Source organism: Cottoperca gobio, chromosome 10 (assembly GCF_900634415.1).
Source record: "Cottoperca gobio chromosome 10, fCotGob3.1, whole genome shotgun sequence".
NCBI classification, from domain to species: Eukaryota; Metazoa; Chordata; class Actinopteri; order Perciformes; family Bovichtidae; genus Cottoperca; species Cottoperca gobio.
Genome location: NC_041364.1, coordinates 19,939,486 through 19,954,891, shown reverse-complemented (window position 1 = coordinate 19,954,891; position 15,406 = coordinate 19,939,486). Strand labels below are relative to the sequence as shown.

The 15,406-nt window shown below is 44.1% G+C and overlaps 1 protein-coding gene across 1 annotated transcript in view; it reads right to left on the bottom strand.

Moving 5' to 3' along the window:
- gpc4 (glypican 4) overlaps positions 1-15,406 on the bottom strand; it is a 30,282-nt gene that overhangs the window by 3,032 nt on the left and 11,844 nt on the right. The window contains exons 2-8 of the mRNA XM_029441681.1: positions 7,485-7,643; positions 2,259-2,656; positions 1,763-1,928; positions 800-930; positions 566-712; positions 347-471; positions 51-223 (exon numbers count right to left, since the gene is read on the bottom strand). Of these exons, the coding sequence (XP_029297541.1) occupies positions 51-223; positions 347-471; positions 566-712; positions 800-930; positions 1,763-1,928; positions 2,259-2,656; positions 7,485-7,643 (1,299 nt within the window). The remainder of the gene's footprint in view (positions 1-50; positions 224-346; positions 472-565; positions 713-799; positions 931-1,762; positions 1,929-2,258; positions 2,657-7,484; positions 7,644-15,406) is intronic.

The window sequence follows — 15,406 nt, the reverse complement described above, 5'->3', positions numbered from 1 at the left end:
ACTAAGAAATGACGTCATAAGGAAATGATCATAAAGTTAACCCCCCTCACCGTTATCAATAGAGATGTCATTGCCGCTGTGCGCAGCTTTGAGCCAGCTCGTCATTTCCTTCAAAGCTGCGATCTGACTGCGAATCACAATGTCTGGCTTCGTTATGTCAACGTCCACGTCAGGGTTTGATACCTGATTGGCCAGTCCATTGCCAATGACAATTGACTCGTACCTATGAGTGAGAATTAGTCAAGATGTTGGATTATTTTACAATACTTTAAATAAAGTAACATTTTGATTCTCTGTGTGTCTGTGTGTGTGTGTGTGTGTGTGTGTGTGTGTGTGTAACCCTTACCTGCTTTTTGCTGTTCCGTTCCAGCACTCGTCCCCAGGTGCAATCCTCTCACCTGCACACACGGTCTCTGGCAATGTGGACCAGAACTTCTTTGCATGTTTCAGCTTTTTCTTCACATCATTTGTCTGCATAGAAAAAACGCAAAGAAACATTCAGACACAACGACTTAAAGCAAAGCAGCAGTTTCTGTTCGTGCTCCGAGTTTGTCCTCGTCCTTACCAATCGATCTAAACTCGTCCCGGCGGCGGTAGTGGGCCTTGCATCGGGACTGTAAGGTCGGAAGCGGCCGTTAAAGCCTGTGTCTTTGATAGAACGTTTGGATCGGAAGGCCATGCTTGGTTTAGGCTGCCCACATCCTTGGAAAACCTGTCAGAAATGAAAAAGTGAACTTAGTGGAACTGATCTCCTCATTTCTTGTCTTTCATTTAAAAACCACTGTAAAATGATACTGACTTTCTGAGACACTTGCATGCTGTTCTCCTGCATGTTCATGATGGCCTCGGAAATCTTCACGTCGATGGGTTCCATGACAGACTCGAAATTAAAGGGACCTTCGAGCCTCTCGGCTAGACTGAGCATGGCGTCTGAAAACCAGAACGTGAGAACATCAAATTAAAAAAGGGGAACAAGACATGTATTAATTAATTCTTCAGTCAAGCATGATGTTACAAAAGGCTGCCACTAGGGGGAAGCACATGCCCAAGAGCAGGAGATTGTTCACCGGTGAACAAGTGAGGAAGGAGGCAGCAGAAACCAGACGCCTCCACAGACAGTGGCAGTGTCAGCAGCCAGGGATTGACGCATGTATTGCTGGTATAGAAGGCAGGAAACATCACATGACTGTCATGTAGAATAAATATAATACATAGAGAGGAGAACAGTGGGCATATGCACCACCCTGAGTGTAATGAAACTGATCTGTGTTTACACAACACAGGAGCTGCATTCATCCTGTGGGTCACAACATGTACAACTTCCCTCTCTCCCTTTACTTATACAAGATGGTAAAGAATGAGGGACACGTTTGTACATGAATTTCTTTTTACAATAAACACTGTGTTGCTTGGTTAAATGCACAACCTGAGTGCAATAAACCCACTGGGGAAGAAATTATACATCTTTCATCCAATTACCCCAGTTCCATCATCCCACCATACCCATCATGTCACACTGGTTTCATTGCCACAAGGGAAAAGAGGGGTACATGTTTAGATAAGGCTGAAGTAGATTAGATCAAACGTTAATGATTCTTTGGTGAAATATGAGCACTGCAGTGGCAACTTGTAAAAGGAACACAGAAGCACGGAGTTCTATAAATACACTTTGGTGCCAAATCAAATAGCAGCATGCGCTCTCGCTCAGGTTAGTTTGATAATGGCTGCTCAAGGTGTCCTTGCTCGCACAATGGCCACTTACCGAGGAAGTTGTTCCATTCGGCGTCCAAGTCGGCCTGGTTGGCCAAACACCCACGCAACACATTCAGACAGTAGTTCTGGCAGGGTTTCAGGGCCACTTGGCCTGAGCAGTAGGGACAGTATAACATCTTCATGGCCGCTTGCACACAGCTGGGAGACGCACTGACCTGGAGGAGGCAGGGGGCAGTTAGCAGACTGTTATCATTTCCCCATAGCACTCATCCAACACTATCATGGACACATACTTAAGACTGAAAAAGCATCACCATTAACTTTATAAGCCAACTCCACGAAGCAGTGTAATCTAATCTCTCACTGCAGTGGAAAAACATGCCATACCAGAACAGTGAACGTGGTTAATGCTATCAGGGACTGCAGCCAGTTATCCCGAGGTATGAAGTGAGAAAACACAGAAGGGAGTGATGGAGAGCTTTCTGGAAACACTGAAGTGTCCGGTAGTAGAATGACTGCAAAGACAACTGCTTCACAAGCCTTACCGTAGAAACTTTATTGACCACCTCGGGCATGAGCGTCAGGCCGCGCACAAAGGTGCGTGCAGCGACAAAGGCCCGCGTCAGCTGGATACGGAGCTTCCGCGGCACGTCGCCGAAGGGCTGCAGCTGCTCTGTGTGCCGGCTGACGCACTCCATGTAGGCTTCGCTGAATTCGTACTGCACGTTGACGAGTCGGAACATCCTCTCCAGGAGGTCGGCCCAGAAGTCCGACAGCATGGAGTCCAGGTTGACGGCTGCGCTGCCGGACACGTAGTATCGAGACAGGGCCTTGAAGAAGTTCTTGAACAGTTCCGCGTTCTGAACGTACATCATCCCGTATGTTCGCACGAACATGTTGTGCAGCGAGACCTCTGCATTTTTCAAAAGCTCACGGAAAAACTCTGTGGAGAAAAGAGAGGGGGGGGATGGGGGGTTAGTGTGATGACTAAACGCTGAGGCTGCCAAAAGAGCCAGAACAAACAATTTTACATTGTTAACATTTCATGTCAGTCTACAGGGAGGGACTTTTTAAAAACATGTCACAAAGGAAATTGAGTTAGTACATATTGCTTGGGACATCGACAGAGACTGATTTTATCAATCCTTAACTCAATCACTTCTTATGATTGTACTTGTTTGGACACAGTAAATTCACACTTTGTGGGTATCCCATTATAAAACATAAGGGAACACACAAACACATTGTGAGGCTTTCATCAAGTTATTGCAATATACAGATTCCAGCTTGACCACAGTGTATATAAATACGCTATTTGTTGCTGTTATCAGACAAAATGAACATTTCAAAAGTACAATATTGCTGCCACAAGGCCGTATTGTAGTACATCTTAAGATGTGGACACCTTTGCTTTCTGGCTCTATGCCTGCGCTGCTGCCACCATTTGAAGTCTAGATTGATGTTATTCCACTTCACCTGTGCCCATGTCCTGACAATTTAAGTATCTCAACAGAAGCAGCTTAAGAATAAAATCTTGGATAAAGAGGCAAAGGAATGTATTGTGGGGAGAGGGATGGTTGAAATTGAGGGGATGAGAGTAGTGAAGCAGGGGGTGGGGGGGGTGAAAGGTGGAGCCGGAGCATCTCTGTCAGGCTGAATGAGCGGCCAAGTATGGGAGCGCCGCTGCTCCTGGCTCTGTAGACTTGCCATTCAGCAGAGACGTCTCTCCACATCAAGCCGCTTCAAACTGACCACCATCAATGGCATTTTTCTGTTGTCACATTCCATTCGCCTTCCTTTCTCCAGGCTTGTCTTAGACTGTCCTTCAGAGGCATTTTCAATAGGATTACTGAATAATGCGACCCCCCTCCCCTCCCGTATATGGACCTGTACCCCCCATCCAGCCCTGCATCTCCCTCCCTCTACTGCTTTCACTTCATCAGTTCCTTCAGAGAGCTCTCTTCACTAGAGACAGGGAACAATGACCTACTTCATCCTGAGGAATGTCCATCACCCCCCCTCACCGCCTTCCCCCCACCCCCAATAATCCAGGCCCCCTCTCCCACGGACACCCCCGCCTCACCCACCAACTTTCTTAATCTGAACAAAATGAGAATTCCTCAGTCTCTGAAAAATGCTTCACCTTCAGTCCCTTGTGCATGCAAGCATTCACTCACCCCCTTTCACTCATGTTGGGTTTTTTTATATCCGCTCTACGTCTGTCCCTCGCTGCCCCGTGCGCACAAAACTTCTGTCCCCACTGCAGTTTGTCTGGGTGTCCTCTGCTTGGCTTTGAAATGTAAAGTTCCCATGCTCTCACAGAGGGAGTCACACACACACACACACACACACACACACACACACACACACACACACACACACACCTGTCACTTCCACTTCAGACTGACACACTAAAAAGAAAAAAATGAGGTAGGGGAGGGGTGAGGGTGGCTTGGGGTGGGTTAAGTTGAGGGCTTTTTTAACTCCAAATCCCCACTGTGTCGCCAAGGATACCGGAAACACTGCAGCCCCTCCATTTACCTCCCCGCCATCATTGACCCCCCCTCCAACACACACACACAAAGCCAGGGGAGAGGGCACCAAGTTCCACGCTCCATTGACAGAGATTAAAACAAAAGGTCCACCCCCACCCCTGGAATGTCATAGTAGCCACAAGTTTAAAGTCAGTGAAAGGAGACAGAGGAGGTGGAGAGGAGGAGGAAGAGCCACGAAGCAGGAGGACAACCCGAACCTTCTATATTTCTTTACTACAGTTTATTAGAGCGGTAATGCCTATATGCTAAACAGATAAGCCCTGTAATGAGTTTGGACAAACCCACTGGTTAAAAAAAAGAGAGCGGCCTGAGCAGGGTGTCTGTGTGACTGGTGGCAGCAGAAGGGGGGGGGAGCTCTTTGGCCCATGCTGAAAGTCTGAAGTATGAGTAGCATTACACAGGCATCTTGCATTGTCATTAAAAACAGTTTATGACACACAGCCGCCTGCCAACGGGCCGAGGGGCTGAACACTCCCTCAGGATTTTTCCATTTAAAAAAGCGCCTGTCGCTCAGCCAATGGTCTGAGAGAATCTGGGTGAAAGGTTACACGGGAGAGAGTGTAAACTGTTGCAAAATGTAAGGAAGAAGGACAACTCCTGGCTTCCTGTGAGTATTCCTCTTTTCCTTACTCCCTTCCCTGACCCTGTCATCATTTCCACATGTTGCAGAGAAGGCCCTAAATTATGAGCGATGATCTTAGGCCCAATCCATCATGGGAACAGAGGAGCTGACTGATCTCCTCCCACTCCTCCCTCCTACTTCCTCCTCCCAGGAACTTCCCCCCTCTCCCTGCATCCCCCACCCGTGTCCCTATAAACTCTGCTCCTCCCAATCCCAGCCCAGGCAGTAATTGCATCCTATTTGTGCCAATTAGTCCCTGCGCTTCTCCCTTTTCTTATGGGATGAGATTCTGTCCCTCCTGCTGTTGGACTGTAGAGCTTCGGATGTCTTGTATGTGTATGTGTGTGTGTGTGTCTGTGTGTGTGTCTGTGTGTGTGTCTGTGTGTGTGTCTGTGTGTGTGTGTGTGTGTGTGTGTCTGTGTTGTGTGTGTGTGTGTGTGTGGGGCCTTAATCCAAGTGCTTAAATCCCAGACATGGGCTTGCTCCGCTGGATGGGGTCAGTGCAACAGGACAGACAGGCTGAGGCCAGGACAAACACACAGAGAGGGAGAACTATTTCTGGCCCTGGTCTTAATTGGCCATGACTCCTAGCTCCAGGCGCATGATGAGAGCCGGCCTAATCACATACACTACTTCCTGAGTTTGCCAGTGTTTGAGTGCATGTTGTTGTGTCTGTTTTCATTTACAGTTGCAGCTGTGGTTACGCACACGTGCATCCCACTTCTTGTGAGCGATTAAATGACGTCATCGTTGTGACAGTCCTCTTCAGTAACAGCAAATGCAATGTAGCACTTCCTGTGCCGGTTTCACCGACAGGAAGCGGGTCCTTCAGGTTGTCTCAATGTGACAACGAGAAATAATAGGACGGCAACCTGAGCCTGTCACCGTATCCAGTGAGAGACGGTCTAATGGCCCAGGTGGAAGAGAGCACAGCAGTCCTTTGTAGAGAGATCCCACATCTAACAGTTCAGCAGCAGCGATTCTTTTTTTTTTGGGGGGGGGGGGGGGGGTTCACTGTCAGCTTGAGGACTGCCCCCTCTTGGTCAAATAGATGACACTACATCTGCATTAGATCTTAACGATATTAACAATATTTAAGCTGATTGAAAAAACTCTTTGAAGCCACATTTATAGTTATGTAAAAAAAGTCTAGACAATTACGGTTCAAGTATGAGTTCCTCAAAATCAAAAGGCGGAGAACTCCTTTTTAGTTGTGCCATTTCCTCAGATGCTTAACAGTCAGACAGGAACACATCTATTATTAAATGTGCAGACAATAAAAACTTCACCATGCAGCCCCAATAGACCAAATGCAAAGCAGCTACAAGACAGGTCTCTTTCTCCACTTCTTCTTGCACATACTGCTACAGTCTCAGACGTTAAGCATTAACGAAGGTAGATGTAGAAGGCCCAGTGAGGAAAAGGTTTGATTTTGTCAGATTATTTGCAACTGTATTTTCATAAAAGAGATATTGACATTGAAGTTATGTTTAAGCAAAGGTTCACTGGTTTCTACAACTAAAATGTGAATATGTTCTGATCATCTGTGTGTTTATGACAGTACACTGAATATATTTAGGTTCAGGACTGTTGGCCAGACAAAACATCACCACAGGCTCTGGGAACTTGTGATGGGCATTTTTCACAATTTGCAGTCATTTAATAAACTTAATGATTAAATGAGAAAGAGCTGGCTGAATTGTGTAAAAGGCAGCAAGGGCATAATAATATTGTAGCGGAGAGAACTAAGCACAAAAACAAGCTCATACATTAAAGAACTACATGCAGGTGATCAACATGATGAACAGAGAGACATTGTGCAGGATGGAAAGAGAAAGGAAGGTCTGAGGGACAAAGAGAGGGGTTTCTGGGAGCGTGGGGCATGAGATGGGGACAAAGGGCAGTAAGAGAAGAGAAGAAGAGGGGCGGGACGGCTCGAGCAGCCACTGCATTCCGACACGTCACATTCCTGTTCACATCTGGCTGCAATACACACTCTCCTCGTTACTGACTATACCTCACTCCCTTTCACGGACACATAAGATCTGAAGGTCTCTGACCCGCATTTGTACACACAAACCACGCACATAACAAGCACAATTGTAATGTATTCAGAAACTTTAAAATCTGACGCCTTCTATCTTTTTTCAGTCCTCCTCTCCCTGGTGGCTGAGGGTAGTCAAAGCTACCTCAGTGACTCAGCACTGTTGCATGTTCCCATGCTCTCCGACCCTCAGAAAAAAAAGGGAAACCTGATCCCAATATTTACAGGCATACACACATGTGCTCACACACAGAGAGGAACAGGAAGTACGAGAAGACTAAATCTGAAGATGTGTGTGGTCTGTCTGGAAGCGTGCACGTCTCTCAAGAGAGAAGGGAAGCGGGCAGTGGGGGGACGATGAGGCAGGGAGCTGAGACGTTGAGAGACAGGTGGACGGGCCAACGGATGCAGACTGACCGTCTCTGCTCAGGGCAGTGCACTGGCAGGTGGGGGCGTCCGTCAAAAATCATGCAACACAAGTGCTGGCCGGAAGAACAGCGTAGTCTGAAAAGTGGCTGGTGTGTTTGTTTGTGCAAGTGTGTTTGCTTACTGTCAAAGTGGTCGTGCCTCTGTCTGAAGGTGGATTGTAGGTTGGTGCTAAGCCTGGAGACGGGAGCTTTGATCTCCGTGTGGCTCTGCTGGCTCAGCTTCTCCTCCATCTCCACCGTGCAGCAGGAGAAACCCTGCGGACACACTTTCAAAGGGGCTCCTGGAAGAGAAGAGGAGAATACTGTTAAACACTGTGTGATGCAGGAAACTTTCATCACAACAGTCACAACACACAAAAACATCATCATCATTTATGTTATAGTGAAAGCCATTTAGAACACAGTAGGTGATTCAATTTAAATAATATACTTTATGGGCAATTCAGAATCTGTACACCTGCAGAGTGGCTTTGAGGTCTGTGAGGTTATTAATTAATTGAGCTAACTGGCCAACTTTAGTGGATACTTTACTTGTTTGAAAAACACATTTAATATTGATCATTGACACAATCTCTTGCTTTTGTCTGGGATGAAACCATTCAGCTACTGAGGAACAACCTCACTTCACACCAAATCAAATGCACCTTGGCTGTGAAAACCCCCTTAACTGCACTTAAGTGGATTAATTGCAACACTCTGTTCAGAGCAGTCTTTAGCCGAGCCACTTTATAGAGCCTTGCTCTTTTCCTGGCACTTCCCTGTCCTGATTGATAGTTCAGTGCTGTAGCTTTCTCTGAGTGCTGTGTGCCTCTAAAACACAGACTTTTAAGAGGAGAGGATTAGCTCTTCACCCACTTTGCTGGTAAGAAGGCTGACTCCAGCCATACGAACATTTTTTACATGTTTGATGCAGAAACATGTAAAAAAGAGGCTTTTTTTTCCTCCTTCATTGTAGCTTGCATCCACACAGGGCGGCATTTTGACAAACCGAAAAAAAATAAATGTAAATGCAAGAAAATGCCTGTTCCGGCTGTTGTATTGTTAGCATATTTTCTACATTTTATCGTGATCCATAGATGATGCTCAATTTTTTTAACGTTGCTCTGTAAACAAGCACTTTAAAAACAGCAAAAAAAGCCACCTGCTGGAAAAAGTGTCACGCTGCTGCTTTTTAAGTGGCACTCTGATGCCAAGCAGGCGAGATGTGGAGTGTTTTTCTGTTTAGGAACTTTAAAGTATTTGGACAAATGTAACATTTTCAAACAGATCTGCATTAGTGTGGATGCGGTCTTGGACTGAGCTCAAAACCCTAACACAACCTACTCTGAGCTTTTACTCATTTTACAAATCCTAAATACTGTCTTTGATTTAAAAAGAAGCGACTGCCAACTTTGTCAAAAGTGAGTTTTACATCCAATTAAAAAGGAGGGTCAGGGGAGGACGAATGCAAAGTCGCAGCTGCAATAATGTTTTGTTTTAAACGTGGCTGTTGGAATTTGGGAGAACACAGGGATCCTTTCACTGCATCGAGGCACCAACGGCCTGTTTGGTTTTCCCCACCAGCTCACTGACTTGAGGCCTGTGTGCAGGTTACTGCTACTTGCTGGGCTCCCATGTCATACATGGACTGGAGCTTTAATATTACCTGTAATGATTTCTAGCATTTATTTATCCCCAACCAACCTAAAGAAATAAAGCTGACTCTAGTTTCCACATGGTATGTGCTGTGAAATATGTTATACACGTTGAGATGCATCAGCATTTTTATTTAAAATTGTGTTAACAGGCGTTAGCTGGGTCTTGTAACAGTGAATTTCTTCCCTGCGGTTTCTTTAATTCTCTCATCCTTATTTTCTTCTGAACGGCTGTGAATTGTTTTGTTAAGACATAAATTAGTTCACCATAAAAATCCAAGCAACTTCCTCCAAGTGACAACTACAAGCCATGTCGTATTATTTATTGGTGAATGGATTTGGTAAAGCTCACTTCCTTTTCTCACTTGTACTTCAGCTTTGTTAGCATTAAACGTACTTTCTAATCCATTACTTGTATTGTATCCGTGGTTCAGGCTGTGAGAGTTCCTCTGGTTTGATCCTCAGACTGTCGTTTTTCTGTTATGTTCACTGCTGGTTGCCATGTTTAATATGTCGCCATAACAACCAGAGCCATGTGGAATTTCTTTCCGTGACATCTTGAGTTTGTTTTCATTCTTTTGGAGCACGTAACAGAAACGCCCATCAACCTCTTTTAGGAAAACAGGACTTAACTTTGGTGACTTTACATAGATCAGGAGAGAACATGTGGTTTCTATATCATGTTTCCTATAAGAGTCTGACGTGAGCTGGTAAAACTATGTAGCTAATTACACTGCAAACTAGGGCTGCCACTAACAACTATTTTCATTATCAATCTGCAGATTCTTTTCTAGATTAATAGTTTGGTCTCAAAAAGGGCAGAAAATAGTGAAGAGTCCATCCCAGTTTCTCAGTTCAAGGTGATGTCTTGTGTTGTCAGTGCAAAACCCAAAGATATTCAATTTAATATGATATAAAAACAGTTAAAAGCAGGAAATCCCCATATTTGAGATGCTGAAAATGTATTTAATCGATTATCAAAATAGTTGGCAAATACTTACTATAACCGTTGCAGCGCTACAAAAAACAGAGACCATCTTAGTTTTGCCTTCACAGGACATACAACCGAACAGAAAATGTTTGGAGAAGTTTCCTGCTCGTCTGACATAGTAGCTAGAATGTTGAAAAATTAAACTGCAGGGTCAGAAGTGACTCATAGCAATACAATCATGTAAACAGGGCACCAGAGGGAGGGATGCACCCTGGCGCCATAAGTAGACCCCTTCGTCTGGGACCAAGTCCAAATAAGTCACTCCTTCTCTCACAGTCCTCTCCCCAAACTCATCCCTCTCCCCCGTCAACCCTCGCCCACTCCACCAGACCCCCTCCCATATGCACATACACACACTCGCACATACCCAGGCACAGTTGGCAGCCCCTACCTAAACATATTCACACATCACATCACTGCTCAACACATGGCTCTTTGTACCAGCATGATTGGAGGTACAGCAAGCAGCACACACACACACACACACACACACACACACACACACACACTGAACTTTTAGGTGAAACAGCCATTCAGTCTCTCCTCCAGCAGGGCCCCCTGCTTGCCCGCAGCACAGGCGTACAATCAAAAGGGCTATATCCACATGGAAAATAGCCCTAGTTACCAAAGTACACAAATAAAAGTGAGATGGCCAATATTTCACAGGAATGTCTGCACAAATGTCACATTGTTAGCTCAAAGGATTAAGTCTCTGAATACTGAAGATACTTAGCTAATGCACACTTTGTGAAAACATTTTGGCAGCCAATTTCTCAAACCGCTGGGAGAAAAATGGCCCTGCTGGAACACAAGAGAGCGGACAGTTAACAAGAACAGTTATATCCTGTAAAAATGAACATCACGGCAGACTTGTTGTGCCTCACTATTTCACAATAAGCTCGGTCAGTGATTAATCAGTCATTTCTCCACCATCGCTGGCATGAATAGTCTTTGTGTGAGATGGGTGAACTGGCTCTCAGTTTCTTAACAGAGTTCCTTGAAGGGGCCTCTCACCCCTCCAGCTTCCCAAGTACTTTAAGATGTAATAAGACGCAGGGACAGAACATTGTTCAAGTGTCGCTCACAAGAGGAAAACTGCCATTTATGGTGGTCAAAACAAGAGAGCAGCATCTTGTAAACAAACATGTGACTGTGTGTCATGGCATTCATCAGCTCTCCACATCTCCCTGCCTTTCTTTTGTGGGGAGACCACCATCCCCTTTAAATGGCTCATAAAATAAGTCACTTCCCTTTGACATTGTCCTGCCTCTCAAACTCTGTTCTCAGAGGAAGGATGGTGGGGGAGGTGAAAACGCCTCACAGACAAAAACCAGATTAGACACCTCACCGCCCCCTCTGCCTGCCATCATGTGCCCCTGAACCAGACGGACCTCAGGGTGCCCCCACCCCCCACCTCCGCCTCGACGGCCACCACCCTGCAGCCTTAACCAGCGAGGTCAGGGGTTAACAGCCACTCCTCTGAGAGAGGTCCTGTCCTCTGACCCCCCCGTCCGTCCGCCAGCCAGCATCCACACAGTACTCAGCCCCAAACTCCAATCACTCCAATAATAACACCACCAACACACATACAAAAAAAGAACCATACATACAAGCAATCAAGAGCCGTAAAAGACAGCAGGCACATGCGAAAGATATAAATAGAAAACCTTAACATATACCCCAATCTGAAGTCATAAAAGGATTATTTCTGAACTCGTCACTAAAACGGCCAAGGGAGCCGTGAAGGAGGCCACGGGGGTACCGCATGTCACGAAGCATTCACTGACGTCTGTCACTAATTGGAGCCTGGTGGTCTGCGACTGAAGCAAGCCTCCAAGCTTTCACACAGACATCAACATTTGTAAATAATTAAATGATAAACTGTATGCTGCTCATAGTCTATGTACATACTAATTCAATCCCAGTGGAATGCAGGTAATTTGAGACGGTGAATAATAGTTGAGCAATTTAATTTCAAAACATGTGAACATATTCCAAGACTTTCTGATTGATCTTCAAATGTTGAGCATATAACATTCAGCCCCAAACATACACAGTAGTGTGAAGAATGTAAAACAACACTTATAAATACAAATGGTTGACTAGAAATTGGCATATTATGCTCCCTGCTGTAACATGTAAAGGAGAGAGCTGCCAGTCTACTGAGCATTACTCACAGACTGTTGTAAATTTGCACGCCCTGCAGCCATAACATTCTCCTCTTGCTTCTCACCTCCGTCTAGGGTGTAATTATCCTGAGGGGGGGGGGGGGTGGGTTAAGGGATTGGTGCCATTTGTTGGATAACTTTCTGTTTTGCACCCCATCCTGTCATGCAGAAAGCACATGAGCTGAACCTGTGGTCTTCTGAGGAGTCCATGATGTGGCTTTTTAAAAAGGTGTGAAGTTTGACTTGTAAGCATGACTAGGGCATTTCAGAATTTGTGAACCGTTTCAAACAGGCAAAGTAAAGGGTCACGATGTGAACCAAAGTTGACAGGATTAAAAGGTTGCAGAATAGCTGCATATTTCATTTGCTAAATCATAGCAATTGCTTTCTAAGTTATTCCCTTCTTAAATTCTTTCCTGTTACAGCATGTTGTCAAATCACCACTTTCCTTTTGTCTTGTTCCCTTTCATCTGTCAAACTCTAAAACATGTTTTCTTTTACACATCCCTCATTCAAAAAAATGCCATTTGTTCATTTTGTAAAGCTTTTCCAATTAGTTTCACAGCGAGCAATTCAACGTTTCAAACAATTTTGATAACTTGGTCCTTAATAAAGTCAACCATAAATCAGTCATTTGAAAGCAAAAGTCTCAAATGTATTCGCTTTCAGTAATAACTTTGGAAAGGCACCATTTTGTTCAAAAGGATGGATGTGTCATTTTCAAATTAAACCTTCACATCTATTAAACACGATGGAATAAATGTTTTCAAGTCTCCATAATTGTGCAGGGTTCAGCAGGGGAATCCCCCACATGAGATCAGTCTAGTGCTGTAAAAACTAAATGTGCAAAAGTCAGACTATGAAGGGAGGACCATACAAGCATCTGAGCCACCAGTGTCCTAATTTATACCACAAAGTTTTCATAGTAAAGTTAGGAAAAGTGCTCTGGTACAATATGATATTTCCCCCCATATTACAAGAAATCCTTTAACAAGGCGAGCTGACTAAGAGCTCAGTCTTATTTACAACCTGGAGGAGTAGCTGCAGGGGGAGGGAAGGCTACAAGCTTCCACACATTCATGTCAGGCTGCTGCTCAGTACAACAGCAGAGTCTTGCTTAAGGGCATCAAGCCAGCAGGAGTTGAGGGGGGGGGGTTAGTGTGTCTTGTTCACCTTCCCCATACAGATTTTCCAAGCTCTTTTTTCATGAGTCAAAGTGACGTCCTAGACAACCCTGACTGTTACTTTACTGCCAGCAGTGCATAGAAATAGATTTACTAAGGGTCAGATTTCTAAAGTATAACTTAAACAACACATAAGAATATTCTGCTGGGTCAAAAGCTTATTAAAAAGTTAGACTACATTGTGTGGATTTTTTGACAATCAAAAGTGACCGTAAGATTAACTCAGATTTCAAAAGGACAGCAAAACCACTAACTGAATTTTAAAAACCAAGATAAATGTACAACTTTTTATCCTATGAATTTCATTTATCTTACACAGTGATATTATTCCTGGCTGGTGTACTCTGAGCTACGGCAAAATGGCCATAAAAGGGGGAAATGTTCAACAACATTATGCTGTAAGCGGAAACCATTATTAGGTTGTTCATATGCAGCTAAATCAGTGCAGAGCGATACTTCCACATACTCCGTTTCTACACTTTCAGCCCCTTACAAAAATAGAGTAATGACAAGTTTATAGACGTTTTGGCCAGACCAATAACCCTTTTCAGCTCTCAGTTCATTAGGAAAGTCCAAAAGAGCCTGAAATGTGCTTGCAGGGGACTTCTCAATCTGAACAAAGTATTTTAAGGAAATGGTGGGTAGCAATGCCAAACCTTCCCCATTTATTTGCTCTATCCATTTCATTTCACTGCTGCTCAGCATCTCAGTGTATAACTGAAAAGCTAAAAGACAGACACAGTTGAAGTTGTTATAATCAAGGTTTAAAGGGGTTTATTGACAGGGTAATGCATGTCACTTTTCCTCATCTGAGGTATACATTTTTTCTAAGCATTAAGACATCCCAGCTCCCTCCTGCAGAGAGGCCAGGTGCTACATTCACCTGGACGTCTGCTGTATATTCCACAACACATACTGTAGATCTGTGGCCCCTTGCTGGGAGTGGCAACAGTTTTTAGCATGAAGCTCCAGCTGACCCATGACTCAGACATTACATCACTCTCTTAACTAGACTATAGCCTGTAAAGCATGTAACTGAAGTGGGTTTTAAACATTTAAAGTTAAGTAGTAAATATCTTTTACAGGAAGTGTTTGAAATTGCAATTAAAACATCTGGATGTTTCCCATAATAAAAAAAGCTGCTATTTGGATTCATCTTTATATGCTGTATTTGTATATTATCTAGTTCTAGTCTGTTGAAGCACAAATATATTTTTTATCTTTGCCGTTTTCTATTGCTGCTGCAACAACATAGTTTCCCCAACGAGGATCACCAAACTCATCTAATGCAGACGTATACATAAAAAACAAGAAGAACATTGTAGTTAAATAAATCACATGAGGACTGGTGATGCGCACATTGCAGTTATAAACGCGGGCATGCGGTTAATCAGCGGATCGGGCGGGCCTAGTCATAAAAACAAACATTTCTGATTAAAAGCGGATGGGTTGTGGCCGAGTTAAATAATACATCATTAAGGAAAATATGATTGGTCAATTACAGCATTCTATGGTCTGTTATTGCTGAATAGCAGACCACTGCCATGGACGTAGTTATGATCACGGAAGCAATAAAATCATATTTAACTAAGAAAATAAATCTTTTTAAATCGATAGTTTGTGTCAAATGATTGATTACTTTGGTAAGTAGCCGTGTACTTAGCGAGATAATGTACAGCAAGTGGGTCATTGTTAAAAAATTACTCCTGCATCAACTTGTCGGGGAAGGGAAAATTGGGCATATGACTTAATGTATACGAAATATCGAGATTGTTCAGTTAAACCCCTTCTTACTGTGACCACATCATCGGTTTATTGTTCATTCTGTACATTCAGTCATCTTTGTATCCACTTGCACTCCTGTACCTTGTACTGGTACTTACTGTGCCCAATGACAATACAGTTACATTTAACTTCAATCTGAACTAATGAAGAGGTGACACTCGAGCGTCTCACTTTGACTCCAACTACAGCATGTAGGATTTATCATGTAGCTTTGATACAGTAGTTTGTCAGCTGACCAGAGGGCATTCATCGCTCACATGATGAGTCACGACACTAATGTCG